We start from the raw sequence: 23631 nt of genomic DNA on the forward strand, positions 1-23631 counted from the left end.
GAATACTTTTAGTTTTCGCACTCTAACTTTAGTAAAAGTGAATGGAAATCTATGAAATTTTAACACAAGGTTTATGACCACAAAAGGAAGGTTGGTATTGATTTTGGGAGTTTTGGTCCCAACATTTTAGGAATTAGGGGCCAAAAAGGGCCCAAATAAGCATTTTCTTGATTTTCGCACTATAACTTTAGTTTAAGTTAATAGAAATCTATGAAATTTTGACACAAGGTTTATGACCACAAAATAACGGTTGGGATTGATTTTGGGAGTTTTGGTCTCAACAGTTTAGGAATTAGGGGCCAAAAAAGGGCCCAAATAAGCATTATTCTTGGTTTTCGCACAATAACATTAGTTTAAGTAAATAGAAATCAATGAAATTTAAACACAATGTTAATGACTACAAAGGGAAGGTTGGTATTGATTTTGGGAGTTTAGGTCCCAACAGTTTAGGAATTAGGGGCCAAAAAGGGACCCAAATAAGCATTTTTCTTGGTTTTCGCACCATAACGTTAGTATAAGTAAATAGAAATCTATGAAATTTAAACACAAGGTTTATGACCATAAAAGAAAGGTTGGGTTTGATTTTGGGAGTTTTGGTCCCAACATAATAAGGGGCCCAAAGGGTCCAAAATTAAACTTTTGTTTGATTTCATCAAAATTGAATAATTGGGGTTCTTTGATATGCTGAATCTAACTGTCATGACTGTGTATGTAGATTCTTAACTTTTGGTCCCGTTTTCAAATTGGTCTACATTAAGGTCCAAAGGGTCCAAAATTAAACTTAGTTTGATTTTGACAAAAAATGAATCAGTTAGGTTCTTTGATATGCTGAATCTAAAAATGTACTTAGATTCTTGATTATTGGCCCAGTTTTCAAGTTGGTCCAAATCAGGGTCCAAAATTAAACTTTGTTTGATTTCATCAAAAATTGAATAAATGGGGTTCTTTGATATACCAAATCTAACTGTGTATGTAGATTCTTCATTTTTGGTCCTGTTTTCAAATTGGTCTACACTAAAGTCCAAAGGGTCCAAAATTAAACTTAGTCTGATTTTAACAAAAATTGAAATCTTGAAGTTCTTTGATATGCTGAATCCAAAAATGTACTTAGATTTTTTATTATGGGCCCAGTTTTCAAGTTGGTCCAAATCAGGATCTAAAATTATTATATTAAGTATTGTGCAATAGCAAGTCTTTTCAATTGCACAGTATTGCGCAATGGCAAGAAATATCTAATTGCACAATATTGTGAAATATCAAATTTTTTTTTAATTAGAGTTATCTTTCTTTGTCCAGAATAGTAAGCAAGAAATATCTAATTGCAAAATATTGTGCAATAGCAAGATATTTTTTTAATTGGAGTTATCTTTCTTTGTCCAGAATCAACTTAAATCTTTGTTATATACAATATACAATGTATATTCACTTTTTACTACCAACTGATAAATTAAAATAATCTTTACCATTCAGTGATAACAAGCAGTTTTTTTTACATCTTAATATTTTATGATGTATTTAAATGAGTAGTTATTGTTGCAAACTCCATTAGAAATTTTAATTGAGATTAGTTTTGGAATAAGGGAAAGGGGGATGTGATTAAAAAAATTGTGTTCAATTTTTCTCATTTGAAATTTCATAAATAAAAAAGAAAATTTCTTCAAACATTTTTTTGAGAGGATTAATATTCAACAGCATAGTGAATTGCTCTAAGAGAAACAAAAATTTTAAGTTCATTAGAACACATTCATTCTGTGTCAGAAACCTATGCTGTGTCAACTATTTAATCACAATCCAAATTTAGAGCTGAATCCAGCTTGAATGTTGTGTCCATACTTGCCCTAACCGTTCAGGGTTCAACCTCTGCGGTCGTATAAAGCTACGCCCTGCGGAGCATCTGGTTGTAACTTGTACAAAAATCTTCTTTTCTAAAACTATGGACCAAATTTAACCAAACTTGGCCACAATCATAACTAGGGTATCTATTTTTAAAAAAGTGTCTAATGACCCCGCCTACCAACCAAGATGGCCGACATCAGTAAATACAGTAACAGGTGAGCGACACATTTTATACACAAATTATAGTGCATTGATCATATCATTCTATACATTCTTTCCATGAACATTTCCAGAAATTTATATGTAATACATGTATATGGTGAGATATTCAAGGTACAAAATGATGTTTCACTTGTTAAGAAAGTTACATAACTTTTGCAAGGTCCATGAATCTAATATATGTACTACAATTACAAATGATGTCATTGTTAACCTCATCTTTGATAAAATTGGAGTTATCTTTCTTTGTCTAGAAAAGCTGTTAAATCAACAACAACCAATGCAATATTTAATTTTACTTCCCCACTGATAAATTGAACCAATCTTTACCATTCAGTGCTTTCAAGCACTTTGATCATTAGTTTGATGTGTGCCAGCTTTTGATTTTGACTTTAAGGGACTTTCGGATTTGAAATTTTATCAAATAATGTCATAAACACACATGAAGTAATGTGTTAAAATTTAATATGGGAACGAAGTCCCCAATTATGGTAGAAAAATCAATAAAAAAAAATATACAAACTTCGTCCCCATTCACAGGTTATGCCTGCCTCATATTACAATTAAAATTACATTTAACGCAATTAAGGTGGTACCTAACACTACAGGGAGATAACTCTGTAAAGTTAGCTAAACGTTTAAATGACATTGTGTTGTAAAAGGAATGTAAAGCTTCTCAATGATCAAAATTGGTGTTTGTCAAACTGCTATATAACCAGTGTAATTTTTCTGACAAAACGGTTGGTTCAAAATTTTTGAAATTTTTATAGTTTTGTTAAGGGGTCAAAGTAAATACTTTGACAAAATTTTATGAAAATTAAACGAGCCAAATTAATTTTAGTGAAAGTGTTGGGTACCACCTTAATACAGTTTTAAAGCGTTAAAACATTCATGAGACATGATTTCATAGCAATCTCTCAAAATATATCCTCCAATAACTTTAACATACTTCTATCAAACATCACAAAAGTGTCTATGTATTTGGAATATATCTATGACATTAAAAGTAAAAAAGCAACCCTTCATATCTTTAAACATTTGTTAAAATCTGATGTTTTGTAATCGATTAAACTTTTGTTGCTATAAATGAAGTCAACTACTAATATTCATAATCATATTCTTCTGGTTGATTTAGACTCCAGCCCTGTTGACGCAAAAGAGCAAAGAACAGACAAGAAATAACAGAAGTAAATAAAATGTCGGACAAGCAAAATACAGACATTTGTTTGACCCTTGATGTGACTACAGGTTTTATGATTGTCAAATTTGATGGAACAACAACTTCTGTGATTTCACCCCTTGAAGAGGTGGCTACAGTTGCAGATTGCATGATTGCAACCCTTGACGAGACTACAGGTTTCATGATTGCAACTCTTGACGAGACTACAGGTTTCATGATTGCAACCCTTGATGAAACAACAACTCCCGGTACTTTTCCCCTTGATGAAACAACAACTCCCGGCAATTCACCACTTGACGAGACCACAAAGTCCATGATATCACCTCTTGACAAGACTACCAGTCAATTAGTTCAAGAGGAAACGAAAGGAATGAGACAAAAATTACACGGGCACGTTATAACGAATACCGGAGAGAAACCTTATCTATGTAATGTATGTGGTGAAAGGTTTAAAGTAAAACAGACTTCCTATTATAGACACATAAAAACACACACTGAAGAAAAACCACATAAATGTAATGTATGCGGTGAAAGGTTTAATCAGCGTTCCTTTTATAGACATGTTAAAACACACACTGAAGAAAAACCCCATAAATGTAATGTATGCGGTGAAAGGTTTACACAGAGTTCTTTTTATAGACACGTAAAAGTACACACTGACGAAAAACTTTTTATATGTGATGTTTGTGGTGAAGGGTTTTTCACAAAACAAAAGTTACAAGGACATAATAGAATACACATTAATGAAAACTCTTTCAAATGTGAAATATGTTATAAAGGATTTAAGTCGAAGTATACTTTACAGGGACACATTAGAATACACACGGGTGATATACCTTTTAAATGTGAAATATGTTTCAAGGGATTTAACAATAAACAGGTTTTGAAGGCACACATAAGAACACACAATGGTGATAAACCTTTTGAATGTGATATATGTGGTAAAACGTTTGTCGTTAAAGGCAGGTTAAAGAACCACTCTAGAATACATACTGGTGAAAGACCTTTTAAGTGCAATAGGTGTGGTAAAGATTTTAGTGACAGAAGTGCCTTTAGTAGACATATGAAATTGCATACTGGAGATAAACCTCACAAATGTGATGTATGTGGTCAAAGGTTTTTTAGAAATCAGCATTTACAAACACATAAGAGAAAACACACAGGTGATAGACCATATAAATGTAATTTATGTGGGAAAATGTTAAATCATAGTCAAAGCTTAACGTTACACATGAGAATACACACTGGTGATAAACCTTATAAATGTGAGGTATGTGGAAGAGGGTTTAGTCAGAGTGGTAACTTACAGAAACACATGATAACACATGCTAAAGATACACCTTATAAATGTGATGTGTGTGGTAAAGTGTTTAGGCATTGTCAAAGCTTAAAGGGACACATGAGAACACACACTGGACACGCAATGACTAGAAATAAACCTTATAAATGTGATGTATGTGGCAACATGTTTAGTTATCGTAAAAGCTTAAAGTTACACATGAGAACACACACTGGAGATAAACCTTATAAATGTGAGGTATGTGGTAAAGGGTTTAGTCAGAGTGGTAACTTACAGACACACATGAGAACACACACAGGAGATAAACCTTATAAATGTGAAGTATGTGGTAAAGTGCTAAGTTGTCGTAAAAGCTTAAAGGAACATATGCAATTACATACTGATGATAAACCTTATAAATGTGATGTTTGCGATAAAGTGTTTAGTTATCGTCAAAGCTTAAAATTACACATGAGAACACACACTGGTGATAAACTTTATAAATGTGATGTATGTGGTAAAGGGTTTAGTCAGAATGGTAAGCATAGTGGTGAACATACTAGTTTTTTTGAAAAAAAAGTTTGTCTCCAGTTTTTGGTGGGAAAAAAAACAAAGCCCCCCCCCCCCCCAGAAAATCAAATGGTTGCTGCCTTTTAACAAGGACGTATATTAGATGTTAGTTATACGTCCTTGCTTTTAAAGAGAACACACAATTGTGATAAATCATTGATTTAAAGAGTAAAATATGTTAAAAAAAAGATTTAGCATGAAACATAATTTACAGACGCACATAAAGAACACATACTGGTGATAAACCTTGTAGAAGTGATTATATGCGGTACATAGTGAGTATTGTGGGGGAAAGCGCAGACTAAGGCAGTTGCCTCCCCTTTTCCCGTTGAAGAGTTTATTGTGTTGTCGCTCTACTGTTTTCATTTCTGTGTTCACTACTTTAACTACGACAATTTGGGGGGCTGTCGTTTGCGTTCTTTCGAGGCCTCCTGGTGAATAAACAAAGATAGATATATAGGAAGATGTGGTGTGGGTGCCAATGAGACAACTCTCCATCCAAACAGGAACATATATGTTAGATATACTGTTCCCAGATCCAAATAACAATTTAAAAATAACGACTGAATTACACCAGGCTTCTGACTTGGGACAGGCACATATATAAATAATGTGGCGGGCCGGTAAAACATGTTAGCGGGATCCCAACCCTCCCCTAACCTGGGACAGTGGTAAAACAGTACAAATAAAAACGAACTACAAAAATCAGTTGAAAAAGGCTAAACTGTTAACTCATCTCATGGACAAAAATAAATATGTTTACTTTGAGTCCAACCATACGAGTAATCTAATCAAAATACATTAAGGGAGCTACCATTTGATTTTTAGGGGGGGGGGGGGGGGGGGGGGGGCTAGGATGAAATTTGAAAAAAATAGGCAGGACAGGAGTTTTGAGTTAAAAAAAAGGGCAGGATGAGACACTTTGCAAAAAAAAAAGGCAGGATGACAATTTAGGTAAAAAAAGTCGGATAAACTAATAAAAAAAAAGGCAGGACTGAAGAGAGTGAAAAATAAAAAGGCAGGACAGAGATTACAACTAAAAAAAAATGCAGGACAAAATTTTTCATCCTAGCCCCCCCATAAAAATCAAATGGTAGCTCCCTAATATGAAATAAAAGAGTTTGATTCTTAAAACTTGGATTCACAATTATCAAAATACTCTATTATTAATTAACATTGTTTATCATGATATTAATGGTAACTTTAATAAGGAAAGATTTCTGTAATAAAATTGTCACATTACAAATTGCTAAAGTTACGTTTAATTTCCTTCAACAAAAATTATAATTTAACGAACCTGGTGAATAAAACAAAGATACAAAGATGTCTATTTATGTTTATTTCGAGTCCAACCAGTAGGAAACCAGGTTGAAATAGAACAAAAGAATCGAAGCTCTTTGTTAGAGAAGGCGATAAATGTTTACTGTATTGTTTACTATAGTAACAAAAATTTTAAAAGTTAATAGAAACAAACAAAATTGCAATTTTCTTCTCAATTACGAGGTGTTTTATTTTAAAAACACCATTTGCATAAGTTTTCAATTTATCTAGTACATAGTTAAAGCAGAACAATTAGATATCAGGTCGACGACATGGGTATCTTTCAAGTTGGATGAAGATAATGCATAACCTCCGATTTTTTTTTGGAAAATTACCACGGACAAAAAACATATCAATCTATTAGTTCAGTAATTTTCGTGTCTGCCCTTCCGTTATGTGAATGAAGAAAAAATTCCAAAAAATGGGTAACAATTGTATTGAATAGAGAAAATCGAGTGCATCTTTTTATGTTAGGGCGTGTTTGAGTTGAGTATTTTGTCTTGATATCGTACTAAGTAAGAATATTTCATACATCGTCTCGCTTCAGATTCTATCATTTTTATATATTAAAGCTACAGGTTGACTTTATAGCAAACAAAACATCACAGTACTAAAAGATGAAATATATGGGTCAACTAATGAGTCACAAAAACAGAGAAGGTGTGTTTGAATAGCTATTTTTTTACTGAAAGTACTTGACGACAGTCTTTCAAGTTGGATGATGAACTTCGAAAATTTTTATTTTTTTGTGTGTGAGAACTAGGGTTTATATTCTTCATACACTAAAAAAAATCTAGTCTGCCCTTCCACGAAATATTTAATTAGAATTTTTTTAAATGTTTATGAATTTTCGAAAATTCCACCTGACAACCGATCAGACAATAGTTTTAAGTTGAATCAATGCAGACAAGATTATTAACTGATGCTCAATAGCTAGTTGATATATTTGTCTTTTAAAATAAAACTGACATATAAGGATCGTAATGGTGCAATGTAGATAAATTTATCGGTTTCCAAGAGCAAAATTGGTAGCGCGTCATCCCTACAATGGCTTCCATTTCTACGATTGTGAAAATGAACTGGCGTAATGGGGAGATAATTTTGACGAAGAAGAATCCTTACTGCAACCATGAGAGTAATGTGGATTTGAAGGGAAATACACGGGCGGTATAAATCTCATTTATTTAACGTTTGTGTATGGCGCGGAATCAGGGTCATAAATATCGATTTTAGTATATCCTAAAATGATTTCAGTGTATACTAAATTACATTTAAGCATACCCTAAATTGATTTTAGGGTATCCTAAAATGATTTTAGTATGTACAACGGTTTTGTCGGATTGGTACCTACAACAAAATGTATCAGAATCATAGCAACACGCACAACATTTTGACAAATAACACTGACGGTGTATCTCTTTAAATTTAACGTATATGAACAAAAGCTTCGCCTGATTGGTGTACCTCACACATTTTTAGAATCTGACATAGCAACACGTAAATATAATACATGCGTGTTATATTGTATAAAGCAGTGCCTATTTCAAACTCACGAAAATTTATATTTCAAACACATGAGAACACATAATTATACTGGACAGAAACCATATGATTGTAAATAATGTTGTAATGGTTAAAGTGTGCACGTGACTAGTACAAACACATTTAAGAACATGATATTTATATATATATATACTGTGCAATATGTAAAATTGAGAATCGAAATGGGAAATGTGTCAAAGAGACAACAACTCGACCATAGAATAAACAACAGCAGAAGGTCACCAACAGGTCTTCAATGTAGCGAGAAACTCCCGCACCCGGAGGCGTCCTTCAGCTGGCCCCTAAACAAATATATATTGGTTCAGTGATAATGAACGCCACACTTATTTCCAAATTGTACACAAGAAACTAAAATTAAAATAATACAAGACTAACAAAGGCCAGAGGCTCATGCCTTGGGACAGGCGCAAAAATGCGGCGGGGTTAAACATGTTTATGAGATCTCAACCCTCCCCCCATACCTCTAGCCAATGTAGAAAAGTAAACGCATAACATTACGCACATTAAAATTCAGTTGCATAAACCATATAAATGTAATGTTATGTTGTAATGGTTTAAGTGACCGTCCACAATGCTTACTTGTATAACATGTACCAGGTGCTGATCCAGCCATTTTTCAAAAAGGGGGTCCCAACCCAGGACATAGGGGGGTTCCAACAATATGTCCCCATTCAAATGTATTGATCTTCCAAAAAAAGGAGAGGTTCCAACACCTGGAACACTCCCCCTGGATCCGCCACTGTGTATTACAAGTATAATAACATATCTATAGCTACTGCATGTGCATAAACCATTAAGTGACCACAGTGGCTATTACAAACACATGGGAGAATCTGATATACTGGACACAAACCATATAATTGTAAGTCTAAGATGTTCCAGAATGTGATATATATAAGTAGAAAAGATTTGCGTCAGAACCATTGACATTCAGCCTTATAATAGGGATCCAGGAATTTTAAGAAAGGGAGGAATACATGCAAAGATCTGCAAAAGTTTGACGTGATTCTTATCAAGTGTCCATGCATTTATTATATATGAAGCTTATGTGGGGAACCATGGCCACCTGTACCACCCTATATCCTGCTCCAAGTTTTAGTGATGATCAGTAGATTCTACTCTTACTCTTATAGACATCACAAAATTCGTTACCCTTGATCACATAAGATTGAGAAAGAAAATGGGGAATGTGCCAAAGCGACAACAAACCCGAACATAGGGCAGACAACAGCCGAAGGCCACCAATGGGTCTTCAATGTAGCGAGAAACTCCCGCAACGTTTTAAACACTTAAACTAAACTAAAAGGTAGAGCAGGACTGTATAGTTATCGGTATAAACAACACATCCATACCCTGAATTGGGACAGACACATACAAAATGTGACGGGGTTAATTTTATTCGTAGGCGCCAACAATTCCTTTACCTGGAACAGTGATGTAACAGTACAGCATATGAAGAAACTATAAAAATCAGTTGAAAAGGCTTTACTTGTCAGCTGGAAAAAAATAAAAATACCTCTAACAAAAAAACATGCTCAGAAGACATGGACGATTATTCATACATCCCTATAGCCTACGTACAGATCTGAGAATACTCACAGTTGCTGACAGCTATAATTCAAAGCCAATAACAACATCAAAGATGAAAATATCAATTGTTCCAATTTATTAAGTGTAAGGACGCCATAAACACCAAGAGACCTTGTATATAATGCCATGTTACAGGTATCGACAGATTGAAGAGCCAAGAATGTGCTTATGTATAACAATAATATTTAGTTTAATTTTAATTTACTGACAACAAATCAATATCATTGATAGCTTTTCTTCGCTTCAAAACCGCCACCCCGTGTCAATCAAAACTGCCACCCGAGTCAATCAAAACCGCCACCCGAGTCAATCAAAACCGCCACCCCGTGTCAATCAAATCCGCATACCCGTCTCCCCTCACGGTGTATTCTGTTTGATATAAGTTTTCGTGTTAAATCTTAAATATCTATAAAATAGATAAATAAAGGTAGCTAGCAAACTCAAGAGAGTCACACGAACTCCAAAAGGAGACATCTATGGCAAGCCGTTCTCGTCAAAACTATGTTTAAACCCTTTTTTCGAAAAAAATACACACTGAGATTTAAAAACCTAAAATAACACACTGAGAAATCGAAATTACACACTGAGATTTAAAAAAATACACTGAGAATTTAAAATTACACACTGACATTTAAAAAAATACACTGATAATTCAAAATTACACACTGAGATTTTAAAAAGACACACTGAGATGAAATAAATTGAAAAACACACACTGAGAATTGTTAATTACACACTGAGATTTCAAAAATACACATTGAGATTAATATGCAAATTACTAATGAATATTTATGAGATGAATAATTCAACAGATTAATATCTTGATCTCAAGAACTCTTGTCATAATGAAATGCGATTCCTTCAACCAACATTCGTAATAAATTTCAAGACTTAATCCCGCTAAAATGTTTAAAACAGCCACATTAATTATGTATGTGTCTGTCCCAAGTCAGGAGCCTGTAATTCAGTGGTTGTCGTTTTTTATGTGTTATATATTTGTTTTTCGTTAAATTTTTTTTACATAATTAAGGCCGTTAGTTTTCTCGTTTGTATTGTTTTACATTGTCTTATCGGAGCCTTTTATAGCTGACTATGCGGCATGGGCTTTGCTCATTGTTGAAGGCCGTACGGTGACCTATAGTAATTAATGTCTGTGTCATTTTGGTCTTTTGTGGATAGTTGTCTCATTGGCAATCATACCACATCTTCTTTTTATATTAACATCGCTCATATTCATAAGTTTGTTGCCTATAATTCAGATCATTACTACCAGTATATCGGGATTTTTTTTTTACTTAAAACCGTTAAAGCATGGGTCCCTTTTCAAAAGTCTTCCAACTGTTACCCTGATTTTGCAAGGTAATCTTTTATATTTTTGTTACGTTTATATGCTATAATCAACACTTGAGTAAACATTTCACTGCATTCTTTGTTTTTTTTTGCAGATTGTTCCAATGTTTTCTTATAATTTTAATAAAGTTTTTCACCATTTGGTTATATTTTGTAATAAGAGTAAGTGGGTGTTTTTCTTGTTCTTGTATTTCTAAAGTTTTTTTTATAAATAATTTGGAACCAAATCGAAGGACTAACGAGTTTTGTCCCCTAGTTGTTTTAAGCTTGTAATAGATTTAGATTAAGTATGCTAATTAGATATGTGCGCATAAAAAGTGCGCACAAATCTCAGTGTGTAATTATAAATTCTCAGTGTGTAATTTCAAATTCTCAGTGTGTGTTTTCAGTTTATTTATTCTCAGTGTGTCTTTTTGAAATCTCAGTGTGTAATTTTCAATTCTCAGTGTGTAATTTTCAATTCTCAGTGTGTGTTTTTCATTTTTGTAATCTCAGTGCGTCTTTATGAAATCTCAGTGTGTAATTTTTAATTCTCAGTGTGTAATTTTTAATTCTCAGTGTGAAATTGTAATTCTCAGTGTGTAAATTTTTCGAAAAATGGTTTAAACATAGTTTTGACGAGAACGGCTTGCCATAGACATCGTTTTCATGGTTCATTGGTTAATGCATTGCTTTGATGGATTGGTCTGTCTATAGCTATCAGACACTATATATGCCAATAATATTTGATGTGTGGATGTGCATGATTGTCTGGTAGTCATAATCTGATTTTAAAGGTATATTGGTCAGTTGAATAAAGTTTTCATGGTCTATGCTATAAGCATATGTTATTCATGTATTGATTGTACTCGTGTTTACATGTCTGTCTGTAGGGTTCATCTAACTTTGACCTAGTTTACATGGATCATTGATAATGTAAGGGTTACAATGTATATCATTCTTGGTTTAAAGCCTTAATATGTTGCTGCTATATAAAAAAAAAAGAAGATGTGGTATGATTTCCAATGAGACAACTCTCCACAAGTGACAAAATGACACAGAAATTAACAACTATAGGTCACCATACGGTCTTCAACAATTAGCAAAGCCAATACCGCAAAGTTAGCTATAAGAGATCCCGACGGGATAAATTTAAAACAATTCAAACGAGAAAGCTAACGGCCTAATGTATGTACAAAATTGAACGAAAAACAAATATGTAACATACCAACAAACGACAACTACTGTATTACAGGCTTCTGACTTGGGACAGGCACATACATAAATAATGTGGCGGGGTTAAACATGTTAGTTTCCTTTAATTCTCCTTTGGGGTCCACCGACTGAATAATAATCAGTTTATTGGGTATACACATACATATTTTACTTGCTGGTTCAAAGTTAATTTATTAGGGCATGTGAATCCTTTTTTTTTAGGACGTACATGTCATTCGAACGCTTCGGAAGATTTATCAATCTTGCATGAAGGGTCCAAAATCTGCCGATATTTGCCGATTGACCTACATGTAGGATATCAAAAACCTCTTGTACGTTTGTGCACGTATAGGTCATTTGTATCAATATGCTGGTTGGTACACTATCTTGATAAATTATTGTGTTGTTCTGTTATACTACTGCTCTATGTTAAGGGAAGACGGAAGGCTCACAAACATGGTTTAACCCTGCCACATTCTGTATGTGTCTGTCCCAAGTCAGGAGCCTGTACTTCGATGACTGTCGTTGGATCATGTCTGTCATATCTGTTTTTCTTAACTTGTTTGTTATAAATTAGGCTGTTAGTTTTCTTTTTTTAATTCTAGGCATTGCAAGCTTACTATACGGAATTGTGTTTTTCTCATTGTAAATGCCGTATATATACGATAGCCTATACCAACAGTCATTGCTTACATCCACATCAAATGAACTTTGGTGGATATTTATCTCATTTGCAATTCTACCACATCTTCTGGTTTTTGTCGAGCCTGCAACTTTTGTTGCAGAAAGCTCGACATAAGGATAGTGATCTGGCGGCGGCTACGGCGGCGGCGGCGGCGGCGTTAGCTAACTTCTTAAAAGCTTTATATTTTAGAAGGTGAAAGACCTGGATGCTTTATACTTTGTATATAGATGTCTCATGTTACGAAGTATCCGTCAGTCACATCTCCAATGTCCTTGACCTCATTTTCATGGTTCAGTTGCCACTTGAAAAAAAAGTTCAGAATTTTTGTTATGTTGAATTCTCTCTTATTATAAGTAATAGGATAACTATATTTGATATGTGCGTACCTTGCAAGGTCCTCATGCCCGTCAGACAGTTTTCACTTGACCTCGACCTCATTTCATGGATCAGTGAACAAGGTTAAGTTTTGGTGGTCAAGTCCATATCTCAGATACTATAAGCAATAGGGCTAGTATATTTGGTGTATGGAAGGACTGTAAGGTGTATATGTCCAACTGGCAGGTGTCATCTGACCTTGACCTCATTTTCATGGTTCAGTGGTTATAGTTAAGTTTTTGTGTTTTGGTCCGTTTTTCTCATACTTTATGCAATATGTCTACTATATTTGTTGTATGGAATGATTGTTCGGAGTCGATATTAAGAATTGAACGATGGACAGTTAGTGCGTGAATTTTTCTTGCTACCTGATTGGAAGATATTACGAGACGTGAATAATCAAAGTTTATTGATTGGTTAGGACAATCAAAACCTAGTAAATGTCCTTCAATCCCGTAGAGTATCGGATTTGTCCCCTCTATTTTAGCAATTTAGCAATTAGATTTTGCCTGGTAATTTATCATGCTTAATTCATGATATTGGTACACAGGTAACTTTTATCTATAAATAGTCAAATCTTCTGGAGTTTCGTAAACAGCAACGTTAAACGATATATACTACTTCATAACGTGTGACCTCACGTGTGTGGTAAAATTTGTTGAGTGATGCACTTGGCTATTCTAGTAAATGAATCTACAAAGCGAGAGCACTTTCCATTTTCATCAGCTAAGAGTCGACTAGCCCTTTTTGAAAGGCTAATGCTTGTATCGAAGCATTGTTAGCTTTACATGTCTGCCTGGCATGGTTCATCTGACCTTGACCTCATTTTCATGGTTCATTGGTCTTTGTTTAGCTATCTTGGTTAATGTTAAGTTTATGTGAGTCTGACAGTTGTAATAAAGCTTTATACTTAGGACTATCAACATAATATCAATGATTAGTAAAGAAGGCGAGACATTTCAGTGGGTGCACTCTTGTTTTTTTTTTTATTTATAAGGCAAGTGCAGAAAGGTGACGCTTTATTTAGAAATACAATTATAGACCATGTACACCTTGGACGTCTATTTGCTACACATGGTACAGAAGAATAAACAAGTACATATCAGTATCATTTAAAATGGCGTCTGTAGAGTCGTATCAGTTTCTGTACTTAAATGTTAAACCTGAAAATAAAAAATAAATAAAAAATATTATTGTTACACGAAAAATAAAGAACTGATTTATAAAATTAAACTCGTTCCATGAGGTCGATACTACGAAAAGCTGAACACTACGGTATTGTCATACAGACTGAATACATACAAAAGTATATATGTGTATTTAGTACTATTTACATTGTGTCATAGGTCAAATTTATGTGTTCAGTGTATGTTCACTTGTTGGTGTTAATATGTATTTTGATCGAGTAATTAAGGTAGATGGGGTGTGTAAATTATAATCCATAGAATCTTTTAATAATTTGCCAAAATGTAGTCCATATCCTGCTTGTTTAAAAACATTCATAAAAAGAATGGGTCACCGGACTTATTTTCACACTACAGGTTGTGCAAAATTGTCAAGATTTTGTATAGATTATGCATGGAAAACCCATTTTTCTGCCATAAAACGCAAACCACACCATAGAATTTTGAAATAAATTATGAGAAGATAGCCCTAATATTATGCTTTCAGATAAGAAAAAGAAAAAATGGGGTCACCGAACTTGTTTTCTTGCTACATGTAAAAATGGGTAAAATCCTAACACATTCTATTGTAAAAGTAACACTATCTGAATTATCTCCCCTTGCATTTGAGTTGCCTCTCCTTATTAAACAAAGTTAGAAAAAAATTAATCAAACAAATATATTCTTTTTTTTTGTAAAATACAATCATAAATATGATCAAACATGGCATTTTCTATATTATAATGAAAATTCTTACACATGAATTACCTACTACTATAAAAATTTGCACATTTCATTAAAGAATTAGACCTTGATTTCTAGTATTTCAAAATCCAAGATGGAGGAAGACACCCTATCTACCTTAAAGCCATTTCAATTGGTATTTTATAGTGTGTCTTTCTATGATGTGATGTTACACTATCTTAAGGTAAGGGTGAAGGTTGGTACTAATTAAAACATTTAAACCCGCTGCATTTGTTTGCATCTGTCCTAAGTCAGTAATTGTCGTTTGTTGATGTTGTTCATACGTGTTTCTAGTTTCTCTTTTTTAAATATAAAGATTAGACGGTTGGTTTTCCTGTTTGAATGTTTTTTCGTGAACGTGTACTGTGTTAATAGATCGTAAACTAAATTGAAAATAATACTGTAGTTGAAATATAAATTTTTTTCTGAATTAACTATTCTTCCTTATAATGCAGAAACTGATTGAAAAATTAAAGAATACTGAGGGGGATACCATCATATACAAATATGAAGCAGAATTCGAATAATATACATTTGTATTACCCTTTCACAGATATATCCTGCGCGACTCGAGCACGGATAATCATTCCATCGGTAAGAATTACTACTGTACATATATATGTGTGCACAGTCTTCTGCACCATAACCATTGTCGGGCTGATTTTTGTTCCAGTTACTGAATGTCAATTTAGATCGGTCTGATTCCCACACCCAGCTGCCTTCTCTTGATATATCGTTTGCGCCAATCCATGTACTTTTTAATCCTGATCCTGAATGTTAAAATGTAAGAGTAAATAATAAAATTGTATTTTGAAGTATTGTGTGTGTGGATATAATGTTTGTCTCACTGAATAAAAAGATGAGGAGGCAAACGGGAAATTTGTCATGGAGACAACCACGCGACCAGAGATCAGAAAACACCTTTTACAGCACAAGGCCACCAATGGGTCTTCAATGAGCAATCCCTCTACCAGAAGAGGGCTTTTAAAATCTGACCCCTACACAATCACGTATACTAGTTGGCCCGATAACAGAGTTATTTCGTAGTGCATTTCTTTTAAACAATATTTTCAAATTATAAAAATCGCACCTGCTATATTTCAAAAAGATTTTTACAGTTTAATGTACTACTACTGGGAGAAATAATATCAAAATCATAGAAAAGTCTACCAGCTCTAACTCAATATATGGACAACTCTATGCTAAGAGGGTCCAGTTTGACAGTTTCATATATTCTATTGTTTTTTTTCTTTTTTTAACTAGAATAAATCACTGTTCAACATAAAGCACCCATTATTTTTTTTTAACACGTAAATTCATTGCATGAAAAATATAAATTGGTAAAGTGTATGAAAAAAAAATGCAAGTTACACACTGTTTACACTAGGGACTATATTCATACACACTGTTTACACTAGGGACTATATTTAAAAATACACGTCACACTAAACCTGAGACTATTATACTAAGTTAGTGTTATAATCCCAGACTAAACATACTAATTGTTATCAAAGGTACCAGGATTATAATTTAGTACGCCAGACGCGCGTTTCGTCTACATAAGACTCATCAGTGTCGCTCATATCAAAATATTTATAAAGTCAAATAAGTACAAAGTAAACTCGGAACTAAATAAATGAACCAAATTTTAATAATAATAAAAAAAAATACAAGATTATAAAAGGCCAGAGGTTCCTGACTTAGGTAACCTTATAATGGTTTTTATGATAATTTGCAGTGGTCAAGACTAAGATATAGGTTTGTATATATGTTTGAATATGCACAGGCGCGGATCCAGAGGGAGGGGGGGGGGGGGGGGGTCCGGGGGTTGGAACCCCCCTTTTTTTGGACGATCAATGCATTTGAATGGGGACATGTAATTGGAACCCCCCCCCCCCCCCTTTTGTCCTGGGTTAGGACCCCCCCCCCTTTTAAAATGGCTGGATCCGCCCCTGATGCATGATGTTTTAACCTGGTGGAGTGTCCATGTAACACACTCGATTTGGTATATTTTTATATAGAAAATATTGCAAATGAGACACATATATCTTAGTCAGATGACGTGGACGTAAGGCAATTGTGCAGCCTTTAACAATGAACAAAACTTATCTCGTATAGTCGGATATAAAAGACCATCACATAACAAAATGTGATCGATTCAAACGAAAAAACAAACGGCTGATTTAAGACAACAAATTATTTAACGGAAAAAAATCTAAAAAAGACTAAATCAGACCGTCTAGTCTTCTTTCATGTACAGTTATATAAAAAAAATTGTTTGATATGAAAAGACAAAATAAGGCAGTCTTATTGAAAATGCATGTGTTAGTAAATAAATTTTCACTTTTTGTTTGGTTTAGATCTGTTATATTAAAATTTTGTCTTTGGCAATTTATAATTTTACTTTAACTTTATCGTAAAATTATGAATTGTTAAAGACAGAATTAAATTAATATAACACCTAGAAAGCACTGGATATTGGGTTAAGATTTGACATTACACACACACAAACCTTTCAGAAAAGAATGATGTACATAATAAAAAAAATCATGTAATTACAAAAAAGTAATTGTAAATCATATTTATGAGAAATCCAGAAAAGCGCTTCGGACGCAAGAAATTGTTAAACGTCTTGTTTTCAATTTTTTACATCACTGGGTCGATACCTCTGCTGGTGGACTATCAGTCCCCGAGGGTATCATCAGCTCAGTAGTCAGTACTTTGGTACTGATATGATTTAACAAACTTTACTAAATTTGCCCGTTTATAAATTTTGAAATTATCAAGAAACTATAAGGTTTCAACTCCCTCAGGCATAGTTGGCTTTAGATGAATTTGGTTATTTATTTTAGGTATTTTTGACATATAGCTCTTTAACGGTTTTGGTACTTATACATCTTCGGATTTCAAATGTTTGGCTTTGAGCTTTCCTGATGAAGGTAAATCCAGAAAACCGCTTCAATCGCAAGAAATTTTTAAACGTCTTGTTTTCAAATTTTTACAGAATAAGCATTGTGTTGAGTAAAATAAGATGTTGGGTTAAGATTTGACAGTACACACACAAACCTTTCATAACTTCTATAATCCAAAGGCTTTCTGACGAATCGTCGATCTTAACTAAGTGACCACCCTTGTTATTACACACAGTCTGAAAGAAATAACAAAATTTACTTTTAGGTATGATTATGAAATATTTTTTTTAAGATTGGTTTTAAGTAAAAACATCTTTGAAATTTAAGTAATTAAGATATCTTATTTACCTCAAATTTTATGCAGATATATCATAAGTAATACAGATATCTCATAAGAATGGATAACATTTATTTTCAATAAAAGATCCATCATGGGCATAATCAGTACAGTGATTTTTATTTGCAATAAAAGATATCTTATACACTCAGTAAGATATTTCATAAACATTTTAAGGTACCTTAAAATTGATTTTTTTTTAAATGGCTTTGTATGATTATTCTTTTGTTGACAGATGTCTATTGCATTGTCACAATTTCAATCTTACTTTTAGAATACGTTCTTTTTGTGTTGATTTTTATTAGATATCATAATGCAACGTTATTTTGAAATGTGTTCTATGCTTACCTTTGCGCTTGTCCAAGACATGTTATCGCCATTGAAGTAATAGCAGTGTCCGCTATAGTGCTTCCAACCACTTGGACAATATACCGGACGGATTCCATTTGTAGACTTTTCTATAAAAAAAATATTCGATATTTTTTATAACCTTGTTAATATAAAGAGCATCAACAATTAGCCTTTTCACCAGTATTAACACAACTCTTAAAATAGAAAGCATGTATAATGCCTTATAAAATGTAAAATATTCTTATTTGAAATTATAGCTCAGTTTTGTTTTGTTAATTTAAACTGATAATTTGCTGGTCAGATTATATGTTTATTAGTTTTTATAAACACATTTTTTCTATTTCTTTTAGTTTAAATTTAAGTACATCTTTGGTGGATAGTTGTCTCATTGGTCAATCATTTCACATCTTCTTATTTTTACATAGTAACCTTATAGATCAAACTGATGAAATAACTGTTCGTAAAACCATACTTTTTAAGCTTGTTTCCAGAACTTGCATCTGCTCATTCAATGCTAGCATCGTCTGTCTCATGCTCGTTACTAGAGCTTCGTCTTTCTCATTGAGACACTGTTCTACGTATTGTTCATCTATCTCTATAGTACGAACAAATGTGAAAAGTAAACAAGCAAATTTCATCTGAAGCATCTGCAAATGGAAAAAGCAACATACTATATATTTTTGGTAATATATCGCGAAAATAGCCTCAAGTCATTGGCCAAAATTATATTGTGTAGAACATTATTAGCCAATCACAACGTTGTCTAAAACGGCAAATTCAAAATAAAATGACATCAACGATGTCGACATTTGTATTTCTTTTTACATCGTTGAACACATAACATTGATACAATTTGTTTGCATGTATATTCTCTCACAGTTATATCATTTCTTAGCCGAAAAAAAAATCACTCAGCTTTCAAAAACTATTTGGGGGTGGGGGTGGGGGTGGGGGTGGATTGGGTTTAACTTCCTACTATTTGGTATACGGGAATGTGTAAAAAATAGCGATATTTTATATAAAATGATCCTCCTTATTAATCATTGACAACCCGCTATATCAAAATGCATTTAAGTTATTGAATTAAGGTATCTGCAAATTTTACATAACGTATATAAATATATGCTATTGCGTATATAAGTTTGTAGGTTCACCTTTCAAATACGTTAACTTACCAAATCAACCCCAGAAATATGAGGGTAGCAACAAATTAATGATTCATGAACGATGATAAAGCTTAAGTGCAGTTATATATATAAGCATGTGTCATATTCTAAATATTGTGTCTAACATTATAAGTCATGCTTTCTTTAAACCATTATATATACGTAACTGTAAGAACTGAATTTCAGTGAATGTTAAATAAAAGGAACACCCCTACCAAAATTTATTACTTTTCCGCAAATTTACCTGGTAAATTATAAAGATTTGAATGTACATATATGATAAATTATTTGTTTTTTCTATTTAATAAAGAAAATGTTCTGATCTTAGTATAGCTACAATTTACTAGATATAACTAGTTGACTCGGGTAAGCATTAGTTTAACTTCATTGAACAATCTTTGGTTTGGCTTACTTGCCAACTGACATGATTGAAGAATGCCTTTTTGAATTAATTGCCGATGCTCCATCTGACGATAAATGCATGAGGTCTGCCGATTATATATTGGAATTTTATATAGATGGCAATTCAGATTTCGACCAACCATTTGGGCGTCACCTCCTGACCCCGAGGAAAAGAGAACAACAAATGGTGTCGAGTCTTTTTGTGCCAACCTGAACGAGCAGTTTAACGCTAGTCATCCTACCATATTTGTCTTTGTCGATGTGTTATTGAAACTGAAGACAACATCTTACATAAAGATGAGAACTTTAACTATAAAAGCACCCGTTCGGAAATATGAAAAGTAGAAGATGGAATTCCTTCCTGAACAAAATACAAAACTTGTAAACGGTGAATCTGCTACTATGGAATTTGTACGACGTGTTGGCTACAAATATTCTGCAAGAACTGACTTATTAACTCATACCAAGATATTTTTGAACATACGTTTTCATACATTTATATTAATTAATGATGTATTTTACTTACATGTTATGATGACCTTTAACTTAATACATGTTTATTTTTTATCATAGCTTAGATCAATGGGTATTCCTTAATTATTTGCGGAAAAGTAATAAATTATTTTTTCCGGAATAGTTACTTTTTTTCCGGAAAAGTAAGATATTTATTTGCGGAAACGTAAACTTTTTTTTCCGGAAACGTCATCTTTTTTTTCCGGAAACGTCATCTTTTTTTCGCGGAAAAGTAATGCCAATTTGCGGAAACGAAAAACGCCGAAGTAAACAAGCCTCCCGCCGGTGGTCATTTGCCCCAATAAAATGTAATGATCTCTGCGGACCCTTACATAACTTAACAATGGATAGAAAACAAATAAAATTTTTATTTTAACTCGTAATTTCATAGTCACAGAAAAACATTTTAAGTATTTTTTTAAGAATTGAATGCTTCATTTTGGTAATTGTATAAATTATGTGGTTGTAAGTTACGTCTTTAAAACGGTTTGAGCTGGGTTTTTTTAAGTCGCAGGTATTTCTAAATAAATCAAAAGGGCGGAGGTCAAATTTGATCATTTATATGAATGATAGCAACCTTTGGCCCCTGAATTAGCAGCTGCATGTTTTTTTTTTTTAATTTAGCTTGTTTTTTTTTGCAGAAATTATCCAAAGGAGTAGGTCCGGTAAGGGCCGGTTTTGGCCTCAAATTTCAAGTTCATCTGAAGAAAGATTTTGGACACATTTTAAACCCTTAAATGTGTATTTCAATTGATTCAATTATTTATTTTGTAAGATTTTAACTGATTCACTCATTAAAAACGCTCCGATTCAAGCTTAAATATGAAAAATCTATCAAATTTGCCAAAAACTGTCACTTTACATATGGTTTTTGTCAAAAATGAAAGTGGCCGCATCCGTGTTCATCCTCGACCTTTATATATATTGTGTATTTTCATTAAACACAACTTACATTTCAATATCAAGAATGAACACAAATGCGGCCACTTTCATTTAAGACGGAAACCGTCTAAAATTTAACTAAAATGCTGAAATTGTGAAGATTTCAGTAATTTAGCATGACTTATTGATGCAAGTACCCGATATATATATATGTGCATTGTACTGCCAAAAACAGCCCATATTAATGTAGCAGAGGCATTATACCATCCAAAAAATAACTAAAAGTTTACATTTAAACAATTTTGTGAAACTGCTATATTTGGGGGCCAAAAAGGGGTCTTACTGAACCTACTCCTTTTAAGATATATATACATCGATATATTTTATTCAGATTTATGGAAATGGAATTGTATTAATCTAGATACAAATTAAAACGATAAACGGAGAAATCTATACTTACCATTAAATTCTTTACTGTACAATATAGAAATTGACGGGTGAGAAAAACGTAAAAAAATCAAATGACCGACTTGCGTGCATTTGTTCACACAAAACAACTGAAAGTTCGATCAATGGTAAACTATTTAAATGTCAGATACTTATATTTATTGATGTTTGGAAACATATACTAAATTCATTGTAATATGATCGAAACTGTGTTTTGTTCGGTTTGAAAAAAAAAAAAAAACAGGTTTACTTGTTGAAATAATTTTTTTTCGAGCTACTTTTTCTATGTATGCTAGTATATGGGTGAGACTTCTTTAACACACATGTTATAGTCAGTATCAGTCCCAGGTAATATGAATTAATAAAAAAAAATCTGATTTGACGAACTTTGAAAATTAATTTTAAAACAACTGAGAGAAGTATACAATATTTGTTGTAGACATTGATGACTAAGGCAAACATAATATTTTTTCAGATAGGGGAATGCATGCCCGCTATCATACCACATCTTCTTTTTTTATATGCATGCCCGCTTAGCCCACATTACAATAAATATCCCTAGGGCCTGCATATAAAAGCTAGCTACTTTCTAGTTACGTGTTTTGTTTGAATCAAGACTACATGACCTACTTTCTAGTTATGTGTTTTATTTGAATCAAGACTACACAAACTTTATTTATATCAATGTAACCTAATCTTCGAAAGATGTAATAGCTGTGTATTGAATATGATGAATTGGTGTTAAACGTCCAGTGGCAAATACTACATGCATACCAGGACCTGCATAAATTTGTGTATTATAACTATTAACCCTGCTAAAATCCAACCAACTACTCTTCACCCTTAATTTTAAATAGATATAAGAAGATGTCGTATGAGTACCAATGAGACAACTCTCCATCTAAATCATAATTTGTAAAAGCATTATAGGTCAAAGTACTACAGTACAGGTCAAAAGCTGTATACTTAGCAGAAAAGCAGCAAATATGTAATAAACTTTTAGTCTTTGATTTGATCCAGCTGAGTCAATAAACATTTGTAATAGGTAAAAGCAGGGTTCTCACTAGAACAAGACCTTGAGTCCTGTGATCCTGTAAGTCTGTCATAGCTGATAATGTTGAAAACTGGTGAGTTAAAAGATACACAAAGATTGTACAATGCTGTATTAACTGAGCACACATATCATGATTTTATAATGAGTGTTAAAAATAAATCTTAAATGTTGTGTCATTTCCTTGGTCTACTTTGTCTTGAGGACTGAAATCATAAATTATATAGCAATACAATTTCATCTTCTGGATGTTGGACATGCCATGGCAAAAATAACTAGAGGGCACGCTCTAAAGAGCCTGTGTCGCTCACCTTGGTCTATGTGAATATTAAACAAAGGAAGCAGATGGATTCATGACAAAATTGTATTTTGGTGATGGTGATGTGTTTGTACATCTTACTTTACTGAACATGCTTGCTGCTTACAATTATCTCTATCTATAATGAACTTGGCCCAGTAGTTTCAGTGGAAAATGTTAGTAAAAATTTACAAATTTTATGAA

General features: G+C 33.1%; 2 protein-coding genes across 2 annotated transcripts in view; one reads left to right on the forward strand and one right to left on the reverse strand.

Moving 5' to 3' along the window:
* Window positions 1-5360, forward strand: part of LOC139494267 (zinc finger protein 226-like) — a 9128-nt gene extending 3768 nt beyond the window's left edge. Inside the window, exons 2-3 of the mRNA XM_071282436.1 lie at window positions 3191-5052; window positions 5299-5360. Coding sequence (XP_071138537.1) covers window positions 3252-5052; window positions 5299-5360 — 1863 coding nt within the window. The 5' untranslated portion in view covers window positions 3191-3251. The remainder of the gene's footprint in view (window positions 1-3190; window positions 5053-5298) is intronic.
* Window positions 5361-14163: 8803 nt separating this feature from the next.
* On the reverse strand, window positions 14164-22173 carry LOC139494848 (perlucin-like protein). Its single transcript, XM_071283010.1, has 6 exons — window positions 22092-22173; window positions 19141-19315; window positions 18666-18775; window positions 18135-18216; window positions 15612-15838; window positions 14164-14324 (listed from the first exon to the last, which is right to left on the reverse strand). The coding sequence occupies exons 1-6, from the start codon at window positions 22092-22094 to the stop codon at window positions 14319-14321; spliced, it is 603 nt and encodes a 200-aa protein (XP_071139111.1). The 5' UTR covers window positions 22095-22173; the 3' UTR covers window positions 14164-14318.
* Between the last annotated feature and the right edge of the window lie 1458 nt (window positions 22174-23631).

Source organism: Mytilus edulis, chromosome 11 (genome assembly GCF_963676685.1).
Source record: "Mytilus edulis chromosome 11, xbMytEdul2.2, whole genome shotgun sequence".
NCBI classification, from domain to species: Eukaryota; Metazoa; Mollusca; class Bivalvia; order Mytilida; family Mytilidae; genus Mytilus; species Mytilus edulis.